Here is a 22383-nt window from a genome sequence, read left to right as displayed (position 1 = left end):
ATAAAATCCTACCATAAGATTTAATTTTACTCCTTTCTGTTTTGTCCTACTTCTCTAATTTCTCCATAATCTCCAAATTTATAAATCACTTTTAAGATTGGGAGAATTATACATTTATTTAGTTACAGCAATAACTCTGGAGTACAGTACAACATTCAGCTTCAAGGGCAGGAGGGGAGAACAGCAGCTAAATAAGGAACCTTTCTCACCTTAGGGAATCTCTTATAATGCTGACACCACCTTCTTCCACTAGATGGCACTAGTTTCTAAAGATGCCTGATTTTTTTTTTTTTTTTTTTTTATGAATTTATTTATTTATTTATTTATGGCTGAGCTGGGTCCCCGTTGCTGTGTGCGGGCCCTCTCCAGTTGCGGCGAGTGGGGGCCATGCCCCGTTGTGGTGCGCAGGCCTCTCACTGCTGTGGCCCCTCTTGATGCGGAGCACGGCTCCAGGCACACGGGCTTCAGCAGTTGTGGCACGTGGGCTCAGTAGTTGTGGCTCGCAGGCTCTAGAGCTCAGGCTCAGCAGTTGTGACGCACAGGCCCAGTTGCTCTGCGGCATGCGGGATCCTCTCAGACCAGGGCTCGAACCCGCGTCCCCTGCATTGGCAGGCAGATTCTCAACCACTGTGCCTCCAGGGAAGCCCTGATTTTTTTTTTTAATAGGTGTTTTGGGTTTGGGGTGTAAAGGTGGGGCGGGATGTGAAGGTCTAGGTTTCATTTTCCTTTCAGATGTAAGTACTAAGTTGCTTTTAGGCTCTTTCAGTTTATTCAGTGGTATTTCTTTCCTTCACCCCTTTACTCCCAGGGAGAGTTGGACCAGGAACGACTGACCAGGCAGCAGGAACTCACAGCCTTATACCAGATGCAGCACCTCCAGTATCAGCAGTTCTTAATACAGTAAGAGCAGTAATGTGGTTGGGTGCACTGCAGCACCAAAAGGGCCTTTAGATATAATCTGCTCCCAAATTTCACCATTTACAGCAGAAAACTTTAATAGGATACTTCAGTCTTCAAATCCAGCTAGTGGCATGTTACCATTATACATTCTAAGTTTGGTCTTACCTTGTTTCTTAAATACCAGAAGTTTGTAGAAGATGACACATAACTGTAATTTTGCAAGATCTTTATCTCCTAAAGCAAGAATCAACAAACATTTTAAGAACTAAGTGTCTTCTAAATGGCTCAACTTTGAATGCTGCAGAGAAAAGACAGATGAGGGGGCAGGAAAGAAGTAAAAGTTTATGCTATTAGTAGTGGTATGGAATGATGGTAGTCACTTAGGTTGTGGGTCTCTTTCATAGAAGAAGTAAGATTTGCTATCATCTGGTGCAGAGGTTGGCAAACCGGCAAACTACCTGTTTTCATAAGTAGAGTTTTATTGGAACAGAGTCATACCCATTTGTTTGTGTATTATCTATGGCCACTTTTGCACTACAGAGGCAGAATTGAGTAGTTGTGAATGTCCTGCAAAGCCCAAAATATTTACTGTCTGGCTCTTTACAGAAAAAAAATTGTCCACCTCTGATCTAGTGAAAAAAAATCTTACCTAAAATTTTCCAAGCTGAAACGTATAAATTTGAGGATTTTTATACAAGTGATTTTATTTTTGCAAAGAGTTCTTCATGTGGAAATAGCTGTTAGTTTGAATCTGTTTTATTTCTCACTTGTTTTCTAATAAAAGGTTACTGTCATCTTAAGGGAACTTTCCAGTTTTGGGCATTTCATTAATTTTTTTTTTTTTCTGTTCTCTTTCCACTCAGAAGCATGCCATCTATTAGTTCAGTTCTTTCTAGAATAAAGTACAGAACTGTTTGTGTGACTATTATGAAGAATTGTAAAAATATATTTGATAGCTATTTCTAATGGTGTTTTTTGTTGGGGGGGCCTGAACTTTGCTTTTAATGTCTCAGTAAAGTGAACTAAATGTGGATAGACAGATTATACTGTGTTTTACTTTTTGAAGACAACAATATGCACAAGTTCTGGCTCAACAGCAGAAAGCAGCACTGTCTTCCCAGCAGCAGCAACAGTTGGCACTTCTTCTCCAACAGTTCCAGGCACTAAAGATGAGGTTGGTGGTCGTTTCCATGATGTGTCACATTGTGTGTGTATGTTTTAAAGAAAGAGAGGAAAGGAAATTTTTTGTGTGTTGTGTGTAAAAATAGAATATAGTTTTAAAAATAATAATAATTAAGTAAAGCATTTATTTGGTCTTTTTACTCAGAGGATAAATTTTGAATAATAACCAAAGAATACTAAGAACGCTTGAAAAGCAGTGTAGGCTCATGGAATCAGCAACAACAAAAAAATGTAGTCGATAAGTTTAATCTCATTTTTACCTGTGATGTCTCAAGAAAGATATTAACAATGCCACACAGGGTTATAATTTTCCAGACCCAAAAGCCATTAAGGTAGGTCTAAGGAAAAGGAAATTATGCTAAAAGTCTTAAACTCCTGCTGTTTCAAGTTAACATTCAGGGTAGTATGTGTTGTGTCTCCTACAAGGAGATGGGCAAGGTGGTAGGTCTCCTGCACGCCTCCTGCAGAGGTGTCAGTCACTGCTGTTAAAAACTTTACTGTCCACTTTAACCAGAACCTTTTATATTTCTCTTCTGAGCCATAACCCATTCTGCAGGTAGGCAGGTTAGGTGTTCAGGTCTCCATTTTAAAGATGGGCAAACTGGGACTCAGAGTGGCTAAAGGACTTGGTTGACATAATACACAGAACACTTCAGAGACAGAATTAAAATGCAGACCTTTTGACTTAAGGTCTGTGAGTTTTTTCATGATAACATGATGCCTCTGTGACTCTCATTGAGATATTCTGGATTTTTTAAAGACAGTACGCATATCCATTATTTGGAAATCAAAATTAGCTAATACCTCGAGGGTCCAGAAGTGTGGTTATCTTGCCTCTATCCTTTTTCCTTTCCTAAATGTTTTGGTAGTGTTATGTTTTAGTTAAAACAATGAAGTTTTCTGGCCAAATAACCTCAGAAACCTACAAATAACCTGGAAATACCTCTTTATTTTCGTGGATGACAAGAACAAGTTAATTTTCTAATTTCCCTTTTGCAGAATATCTGATCAGAACGTCATTCCCTCAGTAACTAGGTCTGTGTCAGTGCCAGATACTGGTTCTATCTGGGAACTCCAGCCAACAGCCTCACAGCCTACAGGTAAAACCGTAGATTGGCCTTTAGTATAGCTCCAAGGATTTAGACTCGTATAACTTATAATTCCGTTTTTTTAAAAGCATATCAGTTTTTCGACGTGTTTTGTATTGGATATTAATAAAAAGTGAGTTTTTTGTTTTGTTTTGAAAATAGCTGTTAAGGAGTTGCTAGAAATTACTTAGTAGGTAGATTTCTTGAACTTGAGTCAGCCTCTCTTTTTTTATGTTGTTCTAACCACTGTAGAAAGTCTTTTGAATTGTTTTTATTCTCTTCACCAGAGTGAGAAAAAGAGTAAGTTAAAAACATAAGTAACGATGATCTATTCTTTTGAGTCGAGGGTTGATGAGTAGTTTAACACTGCAGGTACCCAGAAATTTTGGGAATAGAAAAGGCTACCCTTACCTCATTCGCTCATCTTTTTGCATCAAATTGGAAAATTTAGGGCTGGGATTTTTGAAACATTTTGATATTGGTGCAACGCTTCTGTTTCTTAAGGTCTGATCCATGCAGAGGTGTGGGTAGTTTGAACCATAGATAGTCCTTACAAGAGGTAAGGGCCATGGGCTCTGATGGGGTTTTCTTTGAACCATTGAGCCATTCATGTCATAGTTCTCTTGCTAACATTGACCCTGGGGATTATGGCAGGAGAAGGACTGATTATTATCTCTTATCAACTCAACTTCCCATGCTGTATGTACCTTATTTTTTCTTGGGAGTCATTTATAGTTGTTAGGATGTTAAAATAGTCCTCACTTTTTAAAAAACTATAAATACCTTATTAAATATTTTCTCTCTTCAGGTATGATGCAATTAAGGTCCTTTACAAACAGTCCATTGGTTTTATGCAGACAATAATTTATAGTCCATAAATAGACTATAATAGGAATGTAGGAAATAGAGAATGCTGAAAAGTGGTGTCAGCAAACCTTACAGGCAATAGGAAAACAGGCTCAGAAGCCTTTATCTGTTCATTTACTTTGATATCAGACCCTGTGCTGCCTTTCAGGTCAATAGGACCCAGTGTCATCTGTGAGACCTGCCTGGCCTTTCCAGAGTACTCCCAGCTCCAGCTGTACTTCTCTCTCTCTGTCTCTCTCTCTCTCTGTCTCTCTCTCTCTCTCACTCTCTCTCACTCTCTCTCTCTCTCTCATTGAAATGCAATTCATGTAACATAAAATTAACCACTTTAAGATGAACAATGTAGTGGCATTTAATACATTCACAATATTGTGCAACCCCTGAGTTCTCTCTGGTTCTCAGCCATACCTCTCTTAACCCCTCTCTCCACTTCGTATGCAGTAAGACGTTGTGTGGCTACTGGAAATACCGTTGGCTTTGGGATCTATATACACTGGGATTTAAATCCTCGCGTGGCCATATGCTTGCCATGTGTCCTTGGGAATGTTACAAAACTACCTCTGACCCTTATTAGCTTGTTCATCTGTAAAAATGGGGATATGAACAGATATGGGTTTTTTTTGAGGATGAAATTAGTTCCCAGTAAATGCCTGGTACTTTGTTCTAGATGTGTTGAAGGGTATTGATATAAACTAGAGCCCACTGGTAGTTCAGTCTACTTAGAAGCAGAACAGATGTAGGTGATGGAGCTCATTCAGGGACAGGGAAACAGCTTTTTTTATTATGCTTCTGGATATTTAGCCATGTATGTAAGCTCTGACATGCCTCACTCTTTTCCCCTCCTGTCTTACAGTTTGGGAAGGTGGTAGCGTATGGGATCTTCCCCTGGACACCACCACTCCGGGACCTGCCCTTGAACAGCTTCAGCAGATGGAGAAGGCCAAGGCTGCAAAGGTCTGAAACTCATTCTTCCATAGCAATGCATGCTTTCCAATCGCAGGTCGTAGACGTTTGTTTATTGATGTCTATTTCTCTAGCTACTTATACATGTTTCCTTTTAGTTCATGGCTACGTAGCTGGTTTAAGCACACTCATACTCTGTCATTTTTGTGCCGCCTTCTCCCCAAAAAGACCTCACAACAATTTAAAGTAACAAGTTTAAATTAAATCAATTAAAATAGGTTTGTCGACACATGAATGATCATGGTGGTATGTTACGTTATTCATGGTATAAATTCTTGCAAGATCATAAGAAAATATCCACTACATAGCTTATTATAAGACCCTTGATCTGAGGCTTGAGTTCCCACATTGAATCTTTATGGTGGTGTTTGTTTACGCCTCTTAGTGCCTAAGACGTGCAGCTGAAAAGCTCAACATTAATATTACATTCTGTGTTCTATTCACATCTTCTGGAGGAGCTAGGAATCTTGAATTTTGGTTTTAGTACTTGTAAGAAGAGGTTGTCTGTGAACACTTAGTGTTATTGAAATGATTTCTGGGTTCTCATGCTCCGAGAGAATCTTGTTCCTATTTTATGTTTAGTGCGTTCTTATCCCGAGGTAGTGACAGTATCCTTAGAGTGCCCAGAATATGAAATGAGTTCAGAGTCAGGATTTGTCTCCATATGAGTGACAGACCATAATTGAAACAGTTCTTGACTTTGTTCTTGTTCCATAGCGCTTTGTGTTGGGAACACATAGATGACGAAAGTGTGCATTCTCGTCTGGTGTGTGTGTGTTGGGGGCGTTGGGAAGATGACGACACAGGCAAGCAGCACAAGGAAGCACATGGGCCAGCTACCTAGCAGGAGAGGTGGGGGTCAGGAATTGGGTGACACTTCAGATGGATGGTAATACCTGAGCTCGTTTCACTTGAAGGGTAGTAGGTAGTAGGATTTAGCTCAGTTGAAGGGTTTTGGGTTGACAGAGTAGAAGGAGGTGAAAATTAAACTGCAGTTGGAGGAAACAAGACCTGTAAAGGCTAGAAGTGTATGAGAACATCCTGGCACAGCAAACAGTTAAATAATTTGGTCTAGTCTAGAGCTGGTGTGTCTGAGGAATAAATGATGAGAGAGATTAAAGAAGATGAGGCAGGCCAATCAGGAGGATCCTTACCCGTGTCACGTTAAAGACTTAGGATTTATTTTCAAGGTGAAGGATGGTATTAAATGTAAGCCTGGGAGTGATTTTTTTTGGTGGAGGTTGGATGTTGAACTGGGGACTCTGGGCAAAATAGGATGCTGGGAAACCAGGTAAGAGACTGTTAAGAATGTGGATGAGAAAGTAAAGGCCTGAATTATATGTGTGTTAATAGGACTGGAGATTAGGGGCTGGATTTGACTAGTATTTGGGAATTATACATGATAGAGTTTGTTAAGTGGTTGATCTTCAGATTTTAAAGAACTTCTGTAATATTTCAACAACGTTGCGGTTGAAACCTTGTTAGACACATTGTTAGATCTTCAATCAGAAAATCCTTTGTAGGGATGAGCAAAGAAATGCCATCCCAAGAGAATTCTGATGTTACTCTCAACACAGGCCACTCTCCCACACATAGGAGATGTGCAGTAGTAGTATGGAGCGAAGAGACAGGTAAAAAGTAGGGGTGAGTGCATCCAGCTTAGAAGAGCATAAAACTTTCTGGTTACTATGACATAGCAGAGCTTAGAGCTCTCACAGAGTTGCTTTCATCAGCCACTTGCACTACACATTAACTGAGTGAATGGTAGTGTCTCCACCTTCCAGTGTCTGCACTGACCAGCTCCTACCAGTACTTGTCAGTGATGTTGGAGCGTTCTGTGCTTGGCCTCAAGTTTCTAAGAGCACCCTTGTGTAACCACAGCTAGAGCAGGAGAGAAGAGAGGCAGAAATGAGGGCAAAACGGGAAGAGGAGGATCGAAAGAGGCAAGAAGAACTCCGGAGACAACAGGAGGAAATTCTTCGGAGACAGCAGGAGGAAGAAAGGAAAAGGCGCGAGGAAGAAGAGCTTGCCCGAAGGAAACAGGTATGTCTGAGAACTCTGCTTGTACGATTAGCACTGAAGGAGGGCCTGCGGGATATCTTGCTCACTCCCGTCATTTCACAGGTCATAGTTCTCCTGGAGAAGGCTCCCCTAAGTTATCAGGGAGTTAGCAGGATTGGGATTAGAATTTTAGGAGACTCACTTCCCTTTAGGAAAAATGTCTGTCACCCACTAACACTCACTGGAGGGATGTTCTTCAGTCCTAGTAACTCATTGGAGTTGATTGCTTTTACATATTTCCTGGGGTTTTATAAACCAGTTAGATTTCAGAAGTAATTAAGTCCTGAAGTATTTATAACCTGTGACACTGAATGTTTTTCATGTTTTGTGGCCACTTGTATTTCTTTTTTGGGAATTCTTTATTATGTGCTTGGACCTTTTTCTACTGGGATTTTTAAAGATCCCATTTGAAAGAATCCACTCTGAAACAGCCCCAGTGTCTAGCCTTTGCTTCACATTTCCTTCTTGTTTTTTGCCCTAAGAGGAACTCTGAAAAAAGGCATCCATGTCCATGCTGAGATTAGATTAGACCTACTAGTATTTCTTAGAGTCACACTCTACATTAGCAATGTAAGGACTTTAAGAAGCATTGCAGTAAAGAAATCTGTTTAATTCTGTGTTGCTAATTATTTCTTCCTAAGTTATTTTGACAGTGAGACCCTTTTCTGTATATTTAATATCCGTGAGACTTTAGTTCTAGCAACGTGTTCTGAGACACGTTGACTGGAAAACTTCTCTACCTCACCAGGCATTTTTGGTGGCTATGTTGGTTTGACTTCTCTATGCCTTAGGTTCTCATTTGATTAAAAAAATAGGGACTGATGGTAGCAACAGAGAAACCGAAGCCTGCGTCCTTTTTAGTGTTAATCAGGAAGTGATGTAGCTAATGTAGAAACCAAGATGGACTTTGCACGTAGTGCTATTTAACTATTAATATTTTAAATACAGATTATTTTAACTCTTAATATACCTACTCCCCAGCTCACATATATACTTTTTACCCTAGATCCTGGTTAGATACTTTTTATATATACTGTTAACGGATCTTAGCAGCACATAGCCTGTTTCTTTCCAAATTATGATGTAATATATTAATTGAGATGCATGCACGTGTGCGCACACACACTTGCTTTTTTTTTAATTTAGGAGGAGGCTCTGCGACGCCAGAGGGAGCAGGAAATTGCATTACGGCGACAACGAGAAGAGGAAGAAAGACAGCAGCAAGAAGAAGCTCTTAGAAGACTGGAGGAAAGGAGAAGAGAAGAGGAAGAAAGGCGGAAGCAGGAAGAATTGTTACGGAAGCAGGTGATCAGATGGTTTGCTCTTCTCATTGCTTCTTTGAAGCTAGGAATTAGTGATTAAGAAAGTATTAGGATATTAGGAGAGCCTGTCTAAAACTTTTTCAGGTTACTGCAAATTACCAAAAGAGATCTAACTGACTCTTAGTACTTTTGTGATAACCATCCCACATGTAATTATAAAAGCTGAACGAAATGTCAAGGAATCAAAACGAACAAAAAACGAGGGCACCAGAGAAAAATTGAAGGCCTGCTCTTAAAAAACCAAACGTGAGATCTGGAGGTTGACAACTTTTTGCCTTAGGGTACTCCCAAGTTCACACTTTTAGAGTGCACAGTTCCTTGCTGCTTAGTAAATCCATAAGTTGATGGCAGCGATGACCATTATCTGATTCTGCTGTAACCATGCCATTCTGCTGTTACGGGCAGCCAGAATCCCTAAAGCCTTTCATTTTAATGTTTAAGAACAGAGGTAGATTTTTTTTATTAGTAGATTTTCTTTTTAGATCAGTTGGAGATTTTCAGAAAAATTGGGATGACAGTGCAGTTTCCCCTATTATTATTTTACATTAGTAAGGTACATTTGTTATACTAAACCAGTATTGACACATTAATAAATCGGTATTGATGGATTATTATTAACTGAAGACCATAGCTTATTACCGTTTCTTCAGCTTTCCCCCAGTGTCCCTTTTCTGTTCCAGGATCTTATCCAGAATATTTCATTTAGTTGTCATGTCTCCTTAGCTTGTTCTTGGCTGTGACAGTTTCTCAGACTTCCCTTGTTTTTGATGACTTTGGCAGTTTTAAGGAATACTGGTCAGTGGATTGTAGGGTAACACTCTATCAGAGTTTGAAGTTTTTCTCACAGTCAGACTGGAGTTATGGGTGTTTCAGAAGAAGATCACAGAAGTTAAGTACCATTTTCATCACATACCAAGGGTACATATTACTAACATGACTTATGGTTATTGATGTTGACATTGATCACCTGGCTGCAGTAGTGCTTGTCAGGTATCTCCACTGTAAAGTTACTCTTTTTCCCCCTTACTGTACTCTTTGGAAGGAAGTCACCATGTACAGCAGTCCACACTTAGGGGTGTAGGTTTCTGTTTGTTGGTTGGATTGACACGAAGCTGGAGATTACCTGCTTTTGCTTAAGTTCTTGATTGAAACTCTTTGAGAAATCTAAATTCTTTAGAGGTAGATAGATAAGTTCCAGGTTAGATTCTTTGGTTTATTCATTTAACGGTTAATAGATTTTGTTAATATACTATATGCCAGTTATGATTGTTTGCTGGTAGAGTCCAAAACTTTTAAAGAAATTGTTTCTGTACTCAAGAAGCTCACAGACTATGTAGGTGATGATTTTACAAGAAATAAATGCCACATTTTGGATGCTTTCAGCTGAAAAATCAAAATATTCACCTAAAAATGGCTTAAACATTAGATAACGTTATTGCCTCACATATGAAGGTGTTCTTTGGAAATAAGGCAGTTAAACATGAATTTCCGTGACTCAGTGGTATCATTAAGGATCCAGGTCCTTTGCATGCTTCTCCTCTGTCATCTCCTGGTGTGTTGACTTTTCCACCTGATGGTGTACACTCTGCTCTACCATTTCTTGGTATGTTGACCTTTTTTTTTTTGGCTGCAATGGGTCTTAGTTGTGGCACATGGGATCTTCATTGCAGTGTGTGGGCTCTTTGTTCCGGCACGCGGGCTTCTCTCTAGTTATGGTGCGTTGGCTCAGTAATTGCAGCTCGCAGGCTTAGTTGCCGGCGGCACGTGGGATCTTAGGTCCCCGACCAGGGATCAAAACCACGTCCCCTGCATTGGAAGGTGGATTCTTAACCACTGGACCACCAGGGAAATCCCGGTGTATTGACTTTTGAGTTCATATTTTTTGCCTAATGGTTGGGAGTTTTGGATATCATACCATACCCTGTACCCAAAAAGGGAGTGGCCCTTCTCTCATGCTTCTTTCCTTTTGTCTGGGAAGAATATCTTTTCTGGAAGCATCCCTTTGGCCTAAATCACATCACATGGCTGTCCCTGTTTACACTGGAAGCTTAAAAAGCAAAATCTGGCATTTTAAACCTCTGATGTGACAGGAGGGTCTGTCTGCAAAGAAGCAACCTGAAAGGAATTTTTGCTGGATAGGTAGTAACAGTTGCTGCCACAGATGGGCTAAGAGCAAACAGAGAGAGGAGGACAAGGTATACTTGGGCATAATCAGAAGGCAGAGGGGAAGTCTACCTCCTGAAGGCTAGGGAAGTACTCGTAGAGTGGCTGGTGTCTGCCCTGAGTTCTGGAGAATGGAGGGGAATGTGCTGTCTGGATAAGCTAGGCAGGGGTCCCTAACCCCCGGGATCTAATGCCTGATGATCTGAGGTGGAGTGGATATAATAATAACAGAAATAAAGTGCACAATAAATGCAATGAGCTTGAATCATCCCGAAGCCATCTCACCCCCACCCCCAGTCCTTGGAAAAATTATCTTCCACGAAAACGGTCCCTGGTGCCAAAAAGGTTGGGGACCGCTGAGCTCTAGAGCATTGCAGGTGCAGTAATCATACTGCATGGAGGAAGGCCAAGAAAATTCCACGGGGCACATGGAATGGTTTTGAGGGAGGGAAGCAGAAGGAAAATGAGCCAAGGTACTGCAGAAAGTAGTAGAGGGGTAGAGGATGGGTCAAAGAGAGACCTTCCAAGGGGCCTGTGAGCCATAACGGGTGAGAACCTGGCATGGAATTAAGTGGTTTTGTAAAGTTGCTTTGGGTCCGGAACTGGCTGAGGCTTGCCTGGTAATCCGTATTCTTGCAGGTCCTGATAGCTCTTTGCACTCAGCACCCTGAAAAGCTATCTCTGCCTCAATGTTGGAACAGTTTCCAAGAGACTTGCCTGCAGTTTGTGGTGATCTCTAAGAGATCAGTACTTACACAGATCTTCAAAGTGACATTCCTTTTATGTAGAAATTAGCAAATAAACATGATAATTATCCTGTGAGCATGCCTCTGACTGAAGCCTTGAAAAGTGATTCAGATTTTTTTTTAAAACACAGTTAAATTTTATTATCATTTACTTTTCCTTCTGGGAAGGAAGAGGAGGCTGCGAAATGGGCCCGGGAAGAAGAAGAAGCCCAGCGTCGATTAGAGGAGAACCGGCTGCGAATGGAAGAGGAGGCAGCCAGACTCCGGCACGAGGAGGAGGAACGGAAGAGGAAAGAGCTGGAGCTCCAGCGGCAGAAGGAGTTAATGCGCCAGAGGCAGCAGCAGCAAGAGGCTCTCCGGAGGTTGCAGCAGCAACAGCAGCAGCAACAGCTGGCGCAGATGAAGGTAAAGCCTAGACACCAGCTAGACCACGCCACCATCCGTAGGAGCTACTTGTTAGTGTTTTTTTTTTAGTTAAGTAGATGCTGGCAGTGCAGTAGCAGTGAAACAGTGTACATTTTTTATGTTAAATATTGCTTGCTACCTTCGTTTTTTGATCAAGGAAACAATACGATGCATTGTACTTTGTATTAGGCATTTTAAACAAGGGAAGAATAAATAAAAGAGGGTAGGACACAAGCAGTGATGCAGGCACAACCACGTAAGTCTGTATGGTTCATAAATTTAAACATTGGAGTGCCTACTCTGTATCATTTCAGCACTGCTAAGACAAAGATAAATGAGACAAGGCAACTGTCCTCGGAGAGCTCGTAGACTTATGAGGGCAAGAAACATAAACATTTGGATGTGTAAGTAGGAACCATCATACAGGGCTTGAAACATAGCTGACTGTGGGGGTTTATTGAAAGTCGGATTGAGGTGATGTGTGCAAAATGTTGTTTTAGGAGGATTCAAAGCATTATTTGAAATAAGTAGAAAGTGAGACTGGGAGACCAGTAAAGAGAGTGTGATGGTGGTGGTAAGAATGAGTAGGGCCAGAGGATGAGAATTGGCATAATAGCAATCAGCAAGACTTAGTGGTTCTCTGGATCTGAGGGACAAGGGCAGAAGTTGGAATGGCTCTTAGATGGTAAGCCTCCAATGACTGGGAAAGTAGTGGGACTGTTGATGAACTCTGAGTAATTGGAGAAGGAGGAGCAGGTTTATGGTAGAGTCTGCATAACTTCTCATGGGGTGTATGGCTAGCCATAAGACTTAGTGTCTGTCCCCTGTCTTCAGGGAGCTCATGGGATAAAGACATAAACAGAAAATTAGAATACAGGGGGGTGGGTGTAGTAAGAGAGGGGGCATGAAGCAGTAATTCTCAGGGTGTGATCACCTGGGAATTTGTTAGGAATGCACATTCTTGGGCCCTACCCCAGACCTACTGAATCAGAACCTCTTAGGACTGGGACCCAGCAATCTTGTTTGAATAAGCCCTCCAGGGATTCTGCTGCTCAGTAATATGTGAGAACCACTGTCCACCTGAGAAGTTAGGGAAGGCTTCCTGAAAGAAGATAACTTCTAAACCTGAGTCATTAAGGGAGGGAAAAATTAAATTTAAAGAAAAAAAAAAAAAGACAGTTTGGGGAATAGAGGGTGTTTGTGAGAGCAGAATGAAGTTGCTGGAGAGTGAGGTATGAGATAGGTGTGGGCAGGGTTCATATCACCATGGGCTGTATATACTCTATTAAGAAATTAGGACCTAGAGTGGTAAAAAGAATTTTCAGCTAGGAAATAACACTGCTAGATTTACAGGAGGGAATAAGTCACTTTGAGAGCTAAATAGGAGATGGACTTGAACAAAACTGGAGGTCAGTAGACCAGTTGAGAGGGGGTGATGGAGTTGTCTAGTCAAGGAATAGAAAAGTTTGATCTAAGCCTAGGGGTGGCAAGATTGGAAAGGAGGAGTTGGAGAAGCTGCTAATAACTGAGTACTTGCTTTGTGTCAGGCACGTACTGACAGTTTTCCTTTTTTTTTTTTCACAACCACCCTTATAAAGCTTAGGTATTAATACCTGTGTTTTACCAAAGAGGAGAAATGTTAAGAAGCTAAGTCGCTTGCCTTGGGTCCAGCTGAGAGTTGATAGCACAGCCCTGTATTAGAACCCATGAGTCTATGGCTCCAGGGCCTCGAAAAGGCTGTCAAAAGACTTTCTTAAGAGGCCCTACATCCCAGGATGTGGTGACTGATCAGAATATGAGGGTGAGAGAGAAGACAAAGGCAGGGGTAACTTCCAGATCTCTAACTTTTCTGTGTCTTTTGTGTGTCTGGTTTTGCCCTCCTATCCTCCCATGAAGACTGTAGAGCTACTTTATGGATAAGCATTCTGATGAAGATAAAGAGCTCAAGATGGTTATGAGGAATTGCTGAAGGCTCTCGTGAGAAAAAAGCTTTTTAAAACGGCTTTATTTAGATATAATTCACATACCATGCAATTCAATCAGTTAAAGTATACAATTCAGTGGTTTTTAGCATATTTATAGATAGGTGCAACCATCAACACAATAGATTTTAGAACATTTTCATTACCACCCCCCAAACCCTCTAACTGTCACACCCCAGCCCCTATTTTCCCCTAACTTAGGGCTAAGTAACCCCTAATCTACTTTCTGTCTTTATTCTGTCTTGCCTATTTCTAGACATTTCAGATCATATAATATGTGGTCTTTTGTGACTGGCTTCTTTCATTTAGCATAATGTTTTAAGGTTCTTGTAACATATATCAGTACTTTTCCCCCTTTTTTATAATTGAATAATATTCCATTATGTGGATATGCCAGATTCTGTGTATTCATTCATCAGTTGATGGACATTTGAGCTGTTTCTACCTTTTGGCTTTTATGACTACTGCTGCGTTAAATATTCATGTACAAGTTTTATGTGGATGTATACACACACACACACATATATATATACATTTAGAAGTGTAATTCCTGGGTCATATAATAACAGTGTGTTTAGTGGTTTGAGGAACTGCCAGACTGTTTTCCAAAGTGGCTGCACCATTTTACGTTGAGTGTATGAGGGTTCAAGTTTCTCCACATCCTCATCAACCCATTATTATCTGACTTTTTGATTATAGCCATCCTAGTAGGTGTCAAGTGATAACTTGTGATTTTGGTTTGCATTTCCCTGGTGATTTGTGATGTTGAGCATGTTTTTATGTATTTATCGACCATTTGTATATCTTCTTTGAAGAAATGTCTATTTAAATCCTTTGCCTATTTTTTAAAATTAATTAATTTATTTTACTTATTTATTTTTGGCTGCGTTGGGTCTTCCTTGCTGCGTGCGTGCTTTCTGTAGTTGGGGTGAGCGGGGGCTACTCTTCGTTGCAGTGCGTGGGCTTCTCATTGCATTGGCTTCTCTTGTGAGGAGCATGGGCTCTAGGCACATGGGCTTCCATAGTTGTGGCTCATGGGCTCTAGAGCGCAGGCTTAGTAGTTGCGGCGCACGGGCTTAGTTGCTCCGTGGCATGTGGGAACTTCCCGGACCAGGGCTTGAACCCTTGTCCCCTGCTGCATTGGCAGGCGGATTCTTAACCACTGCGCCACCAGGGAAGCCCTCCTTTGCCTATTTTTAAACTGGGTTGTCTTTTTCTTACTGAGTTTTTTAAGGGTTCTTTATATGTTCAATATTTAAGTTCTGTATCAAATGATTTAAAATATTTTCTATTATTTGTTTTTTTTTTCACCTCCTTCATATAGTGTCCTTTGATGCACAAAAGTTTTTAATTTTTTTTTTTTTTTTTTCCATATGTGGGCCTCTCACTGTTGTGGCCTCTCCCGTTGCGGAGCACAGGCTCCGGACGCGCAGTCTCAGTGGCCATGGCTCACGGGCCCAGCCGCTCCGCGGCATGTGGGATCTTTCCAGACCTGGGCACAAACCCATGTCCCCTGCATCAGCAGGCGGACTCTCAACCACTGCGCCACCAGGGAAGCCCAAAAGTTTTAAATTTTGATGAAGTCCAAATTATCTATTTTTGTTGTTGTTGCTTGTGCTTTTGTTGTCATATCTAAGAATTGCTAAATCTGAGGTCATAAAGTTTTACAGAATCCCATGTTTTCTTCTAAGACTTTGTAGTTTTAGCTCTTTGATCCATTTTGAGTTAATTTTTGTAAATTATGTGAGGTAAGGGTTTGACTTCATTCTTTTGCATGTGATTTATCTGGTTGTCCTAACACCATTTGTTGAAAAAACTGTTCTTTGTCCACTGAATGGTTGTGGTGCTCGTCTTAAAAATTAGACATGTGGGTTCATTTCTGCACTCTGAATTCTAGTCAGGTGATCTGTATGATCGCTATGCTAGTAACACACTGCTTTGACATTACTATTGCTTTGTAGTTAAGTTTGAAATCAGTGTGAGTCCTCCAAATTTGTTCTTTTTTTTCCATATTGTTTTGGCTCTCCTGTGTTTCAATTCCATATGAATTTTAGAATGAGTTTGTCAGTTTTCACAAAGAAGCCAACTGGGATTCTGATAGGGATTGCATTAACTCTGTAGATCAGTTTGGGGAGTTTTGACATCTTAACAATATTAAGTCTTCTAATCCATAAGCATGGGATGTTTTTATATTTATTTAGATCTTCTTGAATTTCTTTTCAGTGTTTTATAGTTTTTAGAGTATAACTTTTGTACTTCTTTTGTTAAATTTATTCTTAAGTATTTTGCCTTTCTGATGCTATTATAAATGGAATTTTCAAAATTTCATTTTCAGATTGTTCTTTGCAAGTGTATAGATGTACAGTTGATTTTTGTATATTGAGCTTGTATTCTGAAATCTTGCTGGACTGGTTAATTAATAGTGTCTTAGTGGATTCATTAGGATTTTCTGTACACAAGGTCATGTTATCTGCAAATAGAGGTAGTTTTACTACTTTTTCCCCCAGTCTTTTATTTCTTTTTCTTGCCTAATTGCCCTGGCTAGAACCCCAGTACAGTGTTTAATAGAAATGGCAAGTGTGAATGTTCTTGTCTTATTTCCGATCTTGGGTTGATGTGGGGGAACACATCCAGTCTCTCACCATTAAATTTAATGTTAGCTGTGTGTTTTTTGTAGATGCCCTTCATTAGGCTGAAGGAGGTGAGGATTTTTATGTCCATGTTCATAAGAGGTATTTGTCTGTAGTGTGTGTTTGTTTTCCCCCTTGTGATTTCTTTGGTTTTGGTGTCAGGGTAATGCTGGCCTTGAAGAATGAGTCACGAAATGTTCCCTCCAATTTTTTGGAAGGGTTTGTGAAGAATTTGTATTAATTCTTTAAATGCTTGGTAGAACTCAGTGGTGATGAAACCATTTGTGCTTGGGCTTTTATTTGTGGATAGTTTTTTGATTACTAATTCCATGTCTTTACTTCTAATAGGTCTATTTGGATCATCTTGTTTCTTCTTGAGTTAGTTTTGGTTAGTTTATATCTTTATAGAAATCTGTCTTTTTCATCTAGGTTATCTAATTGATTGGCAAGCACTTGTTCATAGTATTCCTTTATATTTCTTTTTGTTCCTGTAAGATCAGTAGTGATGTGCTTCTTTTATTTCTGATTGTAGTAATTTGAGTCTGTTGGGGTTTTTTCCTCATGGACAATCAGGTTAAGTCGGTTTTGTTGATATTTTTAGAGAACTGGTTTTTGGTTTCATTGATTTTTCTCTATTTTTCGCTTATCTAGTTCATTAATTTCTTCTTTCATCTTTATTATTTCTTGCCTTCTGCTTGCTGTAAGTTTAGTTTGCTCTTTTTCTCTAGTATCTCAGGGTAGAAGGTTAGTTTTTTATTCATTTGATATCTTTCTTCTTTCTCAGTTAGGCATTTGCAGTTATAAATTGCTTTAGCTGCTACCCATAAGTTTTGATTTCTTCTTTGATCCATTGGTTATTTAGGAGTGTTTTAGTTTCACTTATTTGAGAGTTTCCAAAATTTATTTCTTGCTCATTTCTAATTTTGTTCCATTGTGATCAGAGAACATACTTTGTATATTTCTATTCTGTTAAATGAATTATTGAAGTTTAGTTTTATGTCTTAGAATAAAGTTTTATTTCTGGCATAAAGTTTTACCTTCTTCAGGTCTATTCTGAAGAATGTTCCATGTTCACTTGAGAAGAACGTATAGTCTACTCTTGTTGAGTGGAGTGTTCAACAGATGTTTACTAGGTCTAGTCAGTTTATAGCGTTGTTCAAGTCTTCTAGTTCCTCATTGATCTTGTAGTTGTTTTGCCTCTTACTGAACGTGGAGTATTGAAGTCTCGAAGTATTACTGTTGAATTGTATATCTCCTTCTATTTCTGCCATTTCTTGCTTCATGTATTTTGGTGCTCTCTTGTTAGGTGCATATATGTTTATAATTGTTATATATGTTCCTGCTGGATTGACCCTTTTATTATCATAAAACGTTCCTCTTTATCTCTATTAACACTTTTTTTGTTTTAAAGTATGTTTTGTCTGATAATGGTATAGTGATTCCAGCTCTCTTCTGGTTGCTGTTTGCCTGATAAATCTTTGTTTATTCTTTTACTTTTGATCTGTTTTTACCTTTGAATATAAATTACGTCTCTTTTAGACAGTATAGTTCAGTCTTATTTTCTTATCCAGTCTGATAATCTCTGCCTTTTTATTGGATTCTTTAGCCTATTCACATTTAATGATATTATTGATATAGTTGGATTTATATCTGCCATTTTACTTTGTGTTTTTTACATCCTTTCTGTTTCTCTGTTCTTCTTTTACTGCTTCTTTTTGCGTTAATTATTTTCTAATGTAGCATTTTAATATCCTTAATGATTTTCATCACTATATTTTCCAGTTTGACACAGATGTGCTACTCTCTTAAAGCTCTGTTCCTTTTTTCTCCTTTTTGTAGTATTTTTGTTGTATCACATCTTGTAACTGTTACAAATGCAGTGATAAAATGTTATATTTATTCCTTTATATTATATTGTCTCTTAAAGACGCTGAGAGAAGGAAAGCAAGTATGTATGTATAGCTTTCATTATATAACCTTATTTATCATTTCTGCTTCTCTTAATTGGTACCTGTGGATTCAAGTTACCATATGGAGTCATTAGCTTACTACAGCTTTGTTTTCACTTAACTCCTTTGTGCCATTTTTGACATATTAGATTTTTGTATGTTATAGGTCCAACAATATGTATATATATACATTGTTTTATACAGTTGCTTTTAAAATCAGTTAAAAGAGGAAGAAATGTACACGTACTACTGTTTTTTATAATTATATAATTAATTTTATTGGTGCTCTTGGCTTTCTCATGCGGATTCAGACTATTTTCTAGGGTCACTTGCTTTTAGCCTGAAGAACTTCCTTTAGTATTTCTTGTAAGGTGAGTCTGCTGGCAACAAATTTTCTAATTTTATCTGGGAATGTCTTTATTTCTCCTTCATTTTTGAAAAGTAGCTTTACTGAATATAGAAATCTTGGTTGACAGTTTTTGTTCATTTGAAGGCTTTGAATATCTTATCCCACTGCCTTCTGGCCTTCATTGTTTCTGATGAGAAGTCAGATGTTGATTTTATTGGAATTCCCTAGTAAGTGATCATTTGTTTTTCCTCCTTATTGCTGCTTTCAAGATTTTCTCCTTGTTTTTGGCTTTCAGTGTTTTTACCATGATAATGTCTATTTGTGGATCTCTTTGGGTTTATCCTATTTGGAGTTTGTTCAGCTTCTTGGCTATGTAGATGAATGTTTTTTCTGTAAATTTGAGATTTAGGTCACAATTTTTCTGCTCCTCTTTCCTCTTCTTCTGATACTTGCATTATGCACATGTTGGTGCACTCAGTGGTATCTCACATTTCTCTAAGGCTCTCCATTTTTCTTTATTCTTTTTTTCTCTGTTCTTTGGATTGCATAATCTCTGTTGCTCTCTCTTCAAGTTCACTAAATTCTTTTGCCAGTTCAGATATACTTTTGAGCTCCTGCAGTGATTTTTCATTTCAGTTATTACGTTTTTGAACTCCAGAATTTCCTTTTGGTTCTTTTTTTCTTTTTTTATGCAGTACGCGGGCCTCTCACTGTTGTGTCCTCTCCCGTTGCGGAGCGCGGGCTCAGCGGCCATGGCTCATGGGCCCAGCCGCTCCACGTCATGTGGGATCCTCCTGGACCGGGGCACGAACCCGTGTCCCCTGCATCAGCAGGCGGACTCTCAACTGCTGCGCCACCAGGGAAGCCCTAGTTATCCATTTTATACATATTAGTGTATATATGTCAATCCCAATCTTCCAATTCATCACACCACCACCCCACCCTCCCGCCGCGTACCCCCCCTTGGTGTCCATATGTTTGTTCTCTACATCTGTGTCTCAATTTCAACCCTGCAGATCGGTTCATCTGTACCATTCTAGGTTCCACATATGTGTGTTAATATACAATATCTGTTTTTCTCTTTCTGACTTACTTCACTCTGTATGACAGTCTCTAGATTCATCCACATCTCTACAAGTGACCCAGTATCGTTCCTTTTTATGGCTGAATAATATTCCATTGAATATATGTACCCCATCTTCTTTATCCATTCGTCTGTCGATGGGCATTTAGGTTGCTTCCATGACCTGGCTATTATAAATAGTGCTGCAGTGAGCATTGGGGTGCATGTGTCTTTTTGAATTATGGTTTTCTCAGGGTATATGCCCAGTAGTGGGATTGCTGGGTCATATGGTAATTCTACTTTTCATTTTTTAAGGAACCTCCATACTGTTCTCCACAGTGGCTGTATCAATTTACATTCCTGTCAACAGTGCAAGAGGGTTCCCTTTCTCCACACCCTCTCCAGCATTTGTTGTTTGTAGATTTTCTGATGATGCGCATTCTGACTGGTGTGAGGTGATACCTAATTGTAGTTTTGATTTGCATTTCTCTAATAATTAGTGATGTTGAGCAGCTTTTCATGTGCTTCTTGGCCATCTGTATGTCTTCTTTGGAGAAATGTTTATTTAGGTCTTCTGCCCATTTTTCGATTGGGCTGTTTGTTTTTTTAATATTGAGCTGCATGAGCTGTTTATATATTTTGGACATTAATCCTTTGTCCGTTGATTCATTTGCAAATATTTTCTCCCATTCTGAGGGTTGTCTTTTTGTCTTGTTTCCTTTGCTTTGCAAAAGCTTTTAAGTTTCATTAGGTCCCATTTGTTTATTTTTGTTTTTATTTCCATTACTCTCGGAGGTGGATCAAAAAAGATCTTGCTGTGATTTATGTCAAAGAGTGTTCCTCCTGTGTTTTCCTCTACGAGTTTTATACTGTCCGGTCTTACATTTAGGTCTCTAATCCATTTTGAGTTTATTTTTGTGTATGGTGTTAGGGAGTGTTCTAATTTCATTCTTTTACATGTAGCTGTCCAGTTTTCCCAGCACCACTTATTGAAGAGACTGTCTTTTCTCCATTGTATATCCTTGCTTCCTTTGTCATAGGTTAGTTCACCACAGGTGCGTGGGTTTATCTCTGGGCTTTCTATCCTGTTCCATTGATCTGTATTTCTGTTTTTGTGACAGTACCATATTGTCTTGATTACTGTAGCCTTGTAGTATAGTCTGAAGTCAGGGAGTCTGATTCCTCCAGCATCTTTTTTTTCCCTCAAGACTGCTTTGGCCATTTGGGGTCTTCTGTCTCTCCATACAAATTTTAAGATTTTTTTGTTCTAGTTCTGTAAAAAATGCCATTGGTAATTTGATAGGGATTGCACTGAATCTATAGATTGCTTTGGGTAGTTAGTCATTTTCACAATATTGATTCTTCCAATCCAAGAACATGGTGTATTTCTCCATCTGTTTGTGTCATCTTTAATTTCTTTCATCAGTGTCTTATAGTTTTCTGCATACAGGTCTTTTGTCTCCCTAGGTAGGTTTATTCCTAGGTATTTTATTCTTTTTGTTGCAATGGTAAATGGGAATGTTTCCTTAATTTCTCTTTCAGATTTTTCGTCATTAGTATATAGGAATGCAACAGATTTCTGTGCATTAATTTTGTTTCCTGCTAGTCTACCAAATTCATTGATTAGCTCTAGTAGTTTTCTGGTAGCATCTTTAGGATTCTCTGTGTATAGCATCATGTCATCTGCAAACAGTGACAGTTTTACTTCTTCTTTTCCGATTTGGATTCCTTTTATTTCTTTTTATTCTCTGATTGCCATGGCTAAGACTTCCAAAACTATGTTGAATAATAGTGGTGGGAGTAGACATCCTTGTCTTGTTCCTGATCTTAGAGGAAATGCTTTCAGTTTTTCACCGTTGAGAATGATGCTTGCTGTGGGTTTGTTGTATATGGCCTTTATTATGTTGAGGTAGGTTCCCTCTCTGCCCACTTTCTGGAGAGTTTTTATCATAAGTGGGTGTTGAATTTTGTCAAAAGCGTTTTCTGCATCTATTGAGATGATCATAGGGTTTTTATTCTTCAGTTTGTTAATATGGTGTATCACATTGATTGATTTGCATATATGGAAGAATCCTTGCATCTCTGGGATAAATCCCACTTGATCATGGTGTATGATCCTTTTAATGTGTTGTTGGATTCTGTTTGCTAGTATTTTGTTGAGCATTTTTGCATGTATATTCATGAGTGATATTGGTCTGTGATTTTCTTTTTTTGTAATATCTTTGTCTGGCTTTGGTATCAGGGTGGCCTCATAGAATGAGTTTGGGAATGTTCCTTCCTCTGCAATTTTTTGGAAGAGTTTGAGAAGGACGGGTGTTAGCTCTTCTCTAAATGTTTGATAGAATTCACCTGTGAACTCATCCAGTCCTGGACTTTTGTTTGTTGGAAGATTTTTTTTTTAAAATAAATTTATTTTTATTTATTTATTTTTGGCTGTGTTGGGTCTTCATTGCTGCGCCCGGGCTTTCTCTACTTGTGGCGAGCGGGGGCTACTCTCCTTTGCGGTGTGCGGGCTTCTCATTGCAATGGCTTCTCTTGTTGTGGAGCACGGGCTCTAGGCGTGCAGGCTTCAGTAGTTGTGGTGCACCGGCTTAGTTGCTCTGCGGCATGTGGGATCTTCCCAGACCAGGGCTCGAACCCGTGTCCTCTGCACTGGCAGACAGATTCTTAACCACTGAGTCACCAGGGAAGCCCTGTCGGAAGTTTTTTAATC

The 22383-nt window shown here is 39.4% G+C and overlaps 1 protein-coding gene across 9 annotated transcripts in view; it reads left to right on the top strand.

The window, feature by feature from the left end:
• Nucleotides 1–22383, top strand: part of GIGYF2 (GRB10 interacting GYF protein 2) — a 126284-nt gene that overhangs the window by 86430 nt on the left and 17471 nt on the right. For all 9 annotated transcript variants that reach the window (XR_002643793.3, XM_089916210.1, XM_089916209.1 and 6 more), the window contains 7 exons: nt 809–900; nt 1967–2074; nt 3082–3182; nt 4891–4991; nt 6882–7043; nt 8208–8366; nt 11461–11697. Coding sequence is in view for 8 of the 9 variants with exons in the window: in XM_089916210.1 (XP_089772336.1) it covers nt 809–900; nt 1967–2074; nt 3082–3182; nt 4891–4991; nt 6882–7043; nt 8208–8366; nt 11461–11697 (960 nt within the window). In the remaining variant the exon portion in view is untranslated. The remainder of the gene's footprint in view (nt 1–808; nt 901–1966; nt 2075–3081; nt 3183–4890; nt 4992–6881; nt 7044–8207; nt 8367–11460; nt 11698–22383) is intronic.

This window comes from Delphinapterus leucas, chromosome 8, assembly GCF_059928025.1.
Source record: "Delphinapterus leucas isolate spDelLeu-1000000601 "Yukka" chromosome 8, BTC_Dleu_Yukka2, whole genome shotgun sequence".
In the NCBI taxonomy this organism is placed as follows: domain Eukaryota; kingdom Metazoa; phylum Chordata; class Mammalia; order Artiodactyla; family Monodontidae; genus Delphinapterus; species Delphinapterus leucas.
This window is presented reverse-complemented; position numbering and strand designations above follow the sequence as displayed.